Source organism: Gadus chalcogrammus, chromosome 16 (genome assembly GCF_026213295.1).
Source record: "Gadus chalcogrammus isolate NIFS_2021 chromosome 16, NIFS_Gcha_1.0, whole genome shotgun sequence".
NCBI classification, from domain to species: Eukaryota; Metazoa; Chordata; class Actinopteri; order Gadiformes; family Gadidae; genus Gadus; species Gadus chalcogrammus.
The window spans coordinates 27,329,156-27,338,149 of record NC_079427.1 but is presented as its reverse complement, the minus strand read 5'-3'; the positions used below and the strand labels follow the sequence as shown (position 1 = coordinate 27,338,149).

Sequence of the window (8,994 nt, the reverse complement as noted above, 5' to 3'; positions counted from 1 at the left end):
CTTCTTGGTCGGACAGGAGGCGACGAGATGACCGGTCTCTCCACAATAATAGCATCTGCCCTCCAGTTGACGTCTTCTCCTCTCCTCCGGATATAGTCGAGCCCTCCCCAGCTGCTGCATGGGTTCCTCCTCTCCAGCGACAGCCGACGGATGAAGCTGGTCCTGCGGTGAAGACTGAAGAGCTGCTCCAGGTGAAGGTTGAGGGCGAAGCTGAGCCTCTGTGTTCGAAGATCTCCCCTCCCGTTGCCGCTGGAGCTGGGTGCGTCTGTTGTCCGTCCGGATTGCGAGGGCGATGAGTTCATCCACGTCGGTGGGTAAATCCAAGGGAACGAGGAGGTCCTGGATACTGGGGCTAAGTCCTTTCAAAAAAATATCATAGAGGGCGTTCCACCCGCTATCTCCCGCCAGCGTGCGGAAGCGAATGGCATAGTCACACACAGATCCGCTGCCTTGCTTAAGGCTACTTAGTTCCTGTGCCTTCTCACGGCTCATGGTTACCGGGTCAAAAGTTCTGGTGAGTGCTGCTTGAAAATCTGCGAGGGAAAGGCAAACGGGCGAGCCCCTCCCCCATTCAGCAGCAGCCCAAGTCTTAGCTCTACCGGTCAGGTGAGAAATCATAAACGCTACCTTGGACCGGTCTGTGGGAAACGCACGAGGATTAAATTCAAAATGAATAGATAGATAGATAGATAGATAGATAGATACTTTATTAATCCCGGGGGAAATTCAAGTATCCAGTAGCAGCCGAAAACACACATAAAAACAGTGCAGATGGATGTGCAAAAATACAGATATAAATAAATATAAATAAATAAATAAATAAAATGTCCATTGTTGTTATCTATTGTCCTCCCTGCCTTTACTGGGAGCTGTTGTACAGTCTGATGGCCAGGGGGACGAAAGAGTTTTTTAGTCTATTAGTGGAGCTGGACTGGGACAGCAGTCGGCCACTGAAAACACTCCTCTGCCTGGTGAAGGTGTCATGCAGAGGGTGGTGGGTGTTGTCCAGGATGGACAGCAGTTTGTCAAGGGTCCTTCTCTCTGCCACTGTCACCAGCAGAGAGTCCAGCTCTGTTCCCACTACTGAGCCAGCACTCCTCACCAGTCTGTCCATTCGACCAGCGTCTCTCCTCCTGCTGCTTCCCCCCCAGCAAACCACAGCATAAAAGAGCACGCTGGCCACCACAGACTGGTAAAACATCTGCAGTAGTTTTTTGCAGATGTTGAAAGACCCCAGCCTTCTCAGGAAGTACAGACGGCTCTGCCCTTTCCTGTATAAAGCTTCCATATTTGCTGTCCAGTCCAGCTTGTCGTCCAGCTGCAGTCCCAGATATTTATAGGTCCTGACCACCTCCACATCGACCCCCTCGATGGACACGGGTAGGAGATGTGGTTTCTTCCTTCTGAAGTCCACCACCATCTCCTTGGTCTTGGAGGAGTTCAGCTGCAGATGGTTGGACCTGCACCACCTCACAAAGTCCTCAACCAGGCTCCTGTACTCCCCCTCCCTTCCATCCTTGATACAGCCAACTATCGCAGTGTCGTCTGAGTATTTCTGCACATGGCAGAGCCCAGAGTTATGCTGGAAGTCGGATGTATACAAGGTGAAGAGGACGGGAGAGAGCACGGTGCCTTGTGGTGCTCCGGTGCTGCTGACCACAGTGTCTGACGTGCAGCCCTTCAGTCTAACGTATTGTTGTCTCTCTGTGAGGTAGTCCGTAATCCATGTAACCAGGAGTGGGTCCACTCTCATCTCTGTCAGCTTGTCTCTCAGCAGGAGGGGCCGGATGGTGTTGAAGGCGCTGGAGAAATCAAAAAACGCGATCCTCACAGCGCCGCTCTCCCTGTCCAGATGAGAGTGGGCCCTATGGAGCAGATAGAGGATGGCATCCTCCACGCCCACCTTCTCCTGGTATCCAAACTGCAGTGGATCTAGTGCGTGGTGGACCTGGGGTCTAAGGACATGGAGCAACAGCCGTTCAAATGTCTTCATAATATGTGATGTCAGTGCTACTGGTCTGAAGTCACCCGGCTCCCTGGGGTGTTTTTTCTTAGGAACCGGGATGAGACATGAAGTCTTCCAGAGCATTGGGACCCTCCCCAGCTGCAGACTCAGGTTGAAGACATGCTGGAGTGGCTCCCCCAGTTCAGCAGAACAGGCTTTAAGCATCCTTGGACACACTCTGTCCGGGCCTGCTGCTTTCCTTGGATGAAGCCTCCTCAGCTCTCTGCTCACCTGATCCTTGGTGATGGTGGTGTGGAGGGGGGTTGAACTGTCCATGGGTGTGGAGGGTGGGGGTGGGGGTGGTCTGCAGTCTGAGGTGGTGGAATTGGGGGAGGTGATGGACATGGTGTGGGTGTGAAGTGGACCATCGCTGGTTGTGGGAGCTGGAGTGTCAAACCTGTTAAAAAACAGGTTTAGCTGGTTTGCTCTTCCAGCATCCCCCTCTCCTGTGATGCTGCCCTTCTTCTTGCAGCCTGTGATGGTTTTCATGCCATCCCAGACCTCCCTCATGTTGTTATGCTGCAGCTTCTGTTCTACCTTCCTTCTGTATTCCTCCTTCGCCTCTCTCAGTTGGACCTTGAGTTCCACCTGTATGCGCTTCAGCTCGTCTCTGTCACCTTCCTTGAATGCCCTCTTCTTCCTGTTCAGGATGTCCTTGACATTACTGGTGATCCAGGGCTTGTTGTTGGGGAAGCAGCGTACTGTTTTGATAGGGACCACAACGTCCATACAGAAATTCAGGTAGTCAGTAGTGCAGTGTGTGACCCCCTCTATGTCCTCACCATGTGCTCCCTGCAGCACGCTCCAGTCAGTACATTCAAAGCAGTCCCTCAGAGCCTCTGCTGCTTCAGGAGACCATTTCCTGAAGGAGCGTTTGGTCGTAGACTGTCTCTGGATCTGTGCTTTGTACTGTGGCAAGAGCAGGACCAGGTTATGGTCAGACTTTCCCAGTGGGGGCAGAGGAGTGGCAGTGTAAGCTTCCCTCACGTTGGCATAGAGGAGGTCTAATGTCCTGTTCTTCCTGGTGGGGCAGCTTACAAACTGGTGAAAGTCTGGCAATGTGGAGTCCAGTATCACATGGTTGAAATCCCCGGAGACAGCGATGAATGCGTCTGGGTGTTGTGTTTGCAGTCTCGCGATTGTTGAATGTATGACGTCACACGCGGTCTCTGCGTGCGCCCGCGGAGGGATGTAAACAACAACAGCGATGGCGTGGGAGAACTCTCTTGGTATGTAGTACGGTCTGAGACCTACCGCAAGCAGCTCGATGTCTCGATCGCACACGATTTCCTTCACCGTAACATGCCCCTGGTTGCACCATCTGTTGTTGATAAACAGCGCGAGTCCCCCTCCTTTGCTTTTGCCGCTGCGTCCACAGTCTCGGTCCGCTCTCACTGTGGTGAATCCAGGTAGATCCACATTAGCGTCCGGGATGTTCTGGGTTAGCCAGGTTTCAGAGAGGCAAAGTAAGCTGCACTCCCTGAACGTCTTGTCCGTCCTCACAAGGGCAGCCAGCTCGTCCGTCTTGTTGGTCAAACAGTTCACATTCCCCATCACTATCGACGGAACCGAGGGCTTGTACTTCCACCGCTTAGCCGCTAGCCTAGCCTTCACCTTCGCTCCGGCTCTGCAGCCTCGGCGCCTCCTCCTCAGCTCCGCAGGTATGGGGTGGAAAAAGCCGTTACGTCCCATTGTTTGGAGCGAAAGCAGTTTCTCCCTTGAATAAACAAGATGTCCATCGCTTTGCTGTCCATGACAAGTCAGTGTATCCATATAATATCTATAGATCTACACATATAAATAGTTTATAAAGTTAAAAGTTTATAAAAACACACTTAAAGGCACCCAGTGCAACTTTATGTAAACATTCAATGAAAAATAAACATTCAATTTCTAGTCTTTTTTACACGTAGTAAGTTTCAATAACTCCATACCATTACATATCGACATTCAAGGAGCAAAGATGAGACGTCGCTGTGCGGTGAGAACTGATAGAAAATCGTAAACAACAACAATCGCCGGTGGGGAGAAGCCATTTTTCCATTGACTGGAAGCCTGCTTTATTTATTGTAGGTTACAAAAAATAAAGAAAATGGCGGCATTGTTGTTGTTATCGATTTTCTATCAGTTCTCACCACACAACGACGTCTCATCTTTGCTGCTTGAATGTCGGTATGTAATGGTATGGAGTTATTGAAACTTACTACGTGTAAAAAAGACTAGAAATTGAATGTTTATTTTTAAGCCTCGAAAGTTGCACTGGGTGCCTTTAAATTACTAAAAACAACGCAACATGCACGGAGCTACTGGATAAGTGTCCTACTCGCGTCGGCGCCATGGCAACCGATATAGAATAGAGCAGTCAATAAAAAATATCCTGCTTTGCTCCGGCTCGGAAAAGGGGCGTGGCCTCCAACAGTACAGTAAATGTACATAAGACAGAGGTTAGTTTCTACTCCCCATTTTTTGTGGGATGGAGGTGTACATTTGTGGCTTAAGGTGTGTAGACATAGCTGGCCTGTGGCCACGTTTTTGAAGTCTGGGTGTCATGGTTTTGAATAATGTTTTTTGCACTTCGGACTTTGGCGGCATCAAGTGGCCGTACATGTGTTATTTAAGTATTTTCTGTTCCCTTGCTTTGCCAATTAGCCCTGTCACCTGTCTTGTTGCTCCGGTCACATGACCAATCAAGCCATGCATTTAAGCCCTGCTTGTGCCAATGTTCAGTGCTTAGTCTTTGATGTGCCACGTTCGTACTCTGACCGAAGCTAGTCTTGTATTGGAAATTATTATTGATCCCCTGTGTTTTGACCGCTTGCCTGCCCTCTGGATTACCCACTTGGATTTGCCCCTTTGGTATGACGTTTTGGACTTTTGTCTTTTCTTTTGGTTTTTGCTCTTTTGGATTTTGGCCCTCGTTTTGGAATTTGATCTTCTGTGTTTTGCCCAAAGACTTTTTGTGTTAACAACCGTTCAGTTTTACCCTCTCTGCACTTGAGTCTATACCCTTCCCTTTTGTTAACTGGGTTCCGAGTAGAACTGTGGATTCGCAGATCCGGGCTCGATCCCCAATCCTGACAGAAAGACTAAGCCATGGATGACTCAGCAGAGACCCCCCCCCCAGGATCCATCGGATATCGAACGCCTCATGGCTACCCTCACCAGCTTCGGAGCTACAATAGAAACCCATGCCCAAGCCTTGCCCAATCTACAGCAACGTGTCCAGCAACATGACCAAGTTTTACAACATATACTGGCAGAGGTGCGGAGAATCGGTAATCTAGCAGCTCCAGCACCGGCTCCCAACCCGACTCCGGCACCATCTCCTGCACCATCTCCTGCACCCCCTAGTCATGAACCGAGACTGCCTGCGCCACAGAGATATGATGGAAATCCAGGTGGGTGCAGAGGCAATTGACACAATGTGATTTAGCATTTGAGCTACAGCCCTCAAGTTATCCAGGGGCCGGTATTTCAAAACTTGTAATCCAGATCAGAATGATCCGGATAACCAAATCCCCCTGTCCTCAGCCACGGATCAACCTGATCTATCCCGGTATTTCAAAACTTTGCTGGATTGGATCAGAGTGATCCTGATACCGGCAGATTGGGATGTCCAAATCCGTCCCGCCCCCTGGATCACAGACAGGAAACAGGAAATGGAGCCAACATTTTACAGAAAAAGGAGAAGCTAGCTCAACTATTGTCTCTGAATTAAAGTATAAACTTAGCCAGTGTTGATGCGTCCTCAGACTAGATGAAAGGCAATCATTATATTGAGTTAACCAATTATGTAAATCAGCACAGAGTTGAAAGAAGAGCTTGGCGATCTCTAATTAAGCAGAGTTTGCGCTAATGCGAGCTAACGCTGCTCCATTGACTCCTGTGTTAAGGAGCTAACAAGCTAGTAAATAGGCTAGCGTCTGTATGTCGCGGTCCACAGTCCATTTGAATGCATTCACTCGCAAGGCATTGTGTGTAGATTTTAAAATGTGTTGTACATATCTTTTTAGGAAACAGTTGTTAACAAAGGGGACAGCCCTAAAACCTTAACATTAGATTTTCTTTACAGATGTCTGTGGGAAGAGACTTGCACAGACTTGCTCCAAATGGCATTACTTTTTGAGCTTTGGCTATGAAAATTAAGTGTGTGTGCTGAATGCATGTGAATAAAAACATTAGACAGAGTTTCAGTGGAGGCCTTTATCAGTGGGTAACTTAACAAAAAAAACTGTTACTTAAATAAGGCATTCATATTCAAACTTAAACATACAAATCGAAGTTTTGTTAAACAAAAGCACCAGACCTTATCAATGAGGATCAAGAGAAATACAAATTAACCATGGCATTTCGAACTGCTCTTCCTGCTGGTTCATCTGCTTGATGTGGTGGTGGTGGTGGCTGCAGCTGTGGTACTTCTGCCTCAAGTGGTGGTCGGTCCAGGATGTCTTCATTCAGAGGAACTCTTCTCAATTGGGCAATGTTATGAAGAACAATGCAGGCAGATATTATATTGCAGGCCTGCTTCGGCTCCACACGAAGATAGTTCAGGCAGGCAAATCTGCGTTTTAAAACACCATTGATACGCTCAATTGTTCCCCTTGTTGCGCTGTGTGCATTGTTATACCTCTGCTGTGGGTCACATGTGACAGTAGCAAAGGGGGTCATAAGCCACCGTAGAAGTGGGTAGCCACTGTCACCCAGGAGGATACCATCCGGCGCAGTTTGTTGCAGTCTTCTGTAGAGATGACTTTCTCTTAGAATCCGTGCATCATGTACAGAACCAGGCCATCTCACAACACAGTTGGTTATTTTAAGGTCAGCATTCCCTATGAGCTGCACGTTGATACTATGCCGTCCCTTTCTGTTGACAAATTCCCATTCTCTTTCATGGGGTGCCTGAATGTGTATGTGGGTGCAGTCAATGGCACCAATAGTGTTAGGCATCCTGGCAATTGAGAAGAATTTTCTCTTGGTTTGTGTTATTTCTTCCTCAGTATCTGGAAATCTCACATACTGGTGAATTAGACCAGCCAGGGCTGCTGCCACTGAATGCATGACGTCTCCCACTGTAGACTTTGTCACAGCCAGGCCATCTGCAATGACTTCATAGAAGGATCCACAGGCAAAGAAACGTAGGGCAATAAGCACCTGCTCCTCCACAGTTAAGGCATGACTCCTTCTTGTAGGACGTTGAAGATGTGGGCGAAGAATTTCACATATATACAAAATATCTTCTCTTCGAAATCTAAACCGTGCATAAAGCTCATCATTTGAGTACTGCTCAATGAAATTACCTCGTTGGACATACTGACGAGGCTTGTATTGTCTCTGACGGTGCCGCAGGACATGTACTATGGATGTCATGTTGAAGAAGCAAAGGTCATTGACCTAACGAGCCCAGTTTTAAAGTCTGTGACCTGTTCTTTCTCACCTGCTTTCAATTTAGCTTTATGGTATTTAAGGCCTTCCTTAGTGATAGGGCTTTCTCAGACAACATGGAGAAGAATAAAGGAAGTAATTTCACAACAGCAGAGACAACGGCCCTTTTGGAGGGTGTTCGTGCCAATTACCAGGCTCTTTTTGGAGGTTTTAGTGGTCCTGGACAGAGTTCTCTGTCCTCAAAAGTAAAAAATAAAATATGGGCCGACATAACAAGGCAAATTAATGCCACTGGTAGTGGCCAACGGCGGAGTGTTGAGCAGGTTCGGCTTAGGTGGAAAAACTTAAAGCAAAAGGCTACGAAGGACCATTCTGAGGCGAAAAACCCCCAAACAGGGAACAAGTCCATAAAACGTGGGGAGTTCACTGATACGGTTTTGGACATCATAGGAGGTGAGAGTTCCCAAGTCTTGTTTGGAATACTGCCAGCTGGTACAGGGGAGTCAATCGACCCCACGGAGCCTCTGAACCTGTCTGCTGAATTGGTCACCCTCACCCCTGTGGGGCTGGCATTTGAAGAGCCCAGCACAAGCCAGAGCCCTGTCTTGGAGGAGATGTGGAATCCACCGGCACCACCACCACCATGTAAGCGCAAAAGGCAAGCTGAGAAGGGGGATGGCTACAATGAACTACTGAAGGTGGAAACGGAACGGGCTCAGCAACAAATAATTCTAACAAATGAACAAATCAAACTAACACTTCTTAAACAAGAAGAAGTGAAGTTAAGAATTCAGTTGCTGGAAAAGCAGTTAAAAGACTGAAATGTATACTGCATAGTTTAACACTGTTTGTTTAATAAATCACATTGTTTTTCCTTCATAATTCCTTGTTAATTGGAGTTTGTAATGTCACTTACACGCAGTAGTGTAATGTTTATTCTGTGTTGCACTTCTGACGCCGATTTGTTAAAGCATTGCAGTGAACAGCGTGCATGTTTGCAGAAAAAAAAAAGGAACGTGAAAAGGAAATAAACATTGATCAAACAGCAGTGAAGCTTAGTTGTATTAAACAAAGAACTTTGGGAGCAGTTACACTTCAACTGTTCAAATCTTAACATGTAATCTCCCTCAAATCCACCTCTGAGGTGGGATCAGGGTGATCCTGATTTTTAGGATCAAACTGATCCAGATTTCCCACTTAAGTTTTGAAATACTCAACAGCAGCTTTTAATCCGGATCAAAGGCAGGATTGGATTGCCAAATCTGAATCTGAATCTTCAGGATCAGATTTGCTTTGAAATACCCGTTTTTAGGATCTGATCAGGATTTAATCCAATCCAGGTGGATTAATCCTGTCGGATCATTTTGAAATACCGGCCCCAGGTGATCGATCCCGAATAGCTTACTTAATCACCCTGGTAAATGACAAGGCTCTGACCTGGGCGACTGCTATCTGGGGTCAACAGGGCGCTATCTGCTCTAATTATTCGGATTTCAAAGAGGAAATGTCACGTGTCTTCGACCGATCATTAGTGGGCCAGGAGGCAGCCAAAAGACTTCTAAGACTTCGACAAGGACTAGGCAGTGCTGCTGACTATGCAATTACTT

At 47.5% G+C, this 8,994-nt stretch overlaps 1 protein-coding gene across 1 annotated transcript; it reads right to left on the bottom strand.

Moving 5' to 3' along the window:
- Positions 1-5,865: 5,865 nt before the first annotated feature.
- Positions 5,866-7,573, bottom strand: LOC130406584 (putative nuclease HARBI1). Its single transcript, XM_056612254.1, has one exon. It carries the CDS (start codon positions 7,370-7,372, stop codon positions 6,326-6,328), a length of 1,047 nt encoding a protein of 348 aa, XP_056468229.1. The 5' UTR covers positions 7,373-7,573; the 3' UTR covers positions 5,866-6,325.
- Between the last annotated feature and the right edge of the window lie 1,421 nt (positions 7,574-8,994).

Coding starts and splice junctions, on each gene's coding strand:
- LOC130406584 (XM_056612254.1), bottom strand. CDS start 7,372: ATGACATCCATAGTACATGTCCTGCGGCACCGTCAGAGACAATACAAG.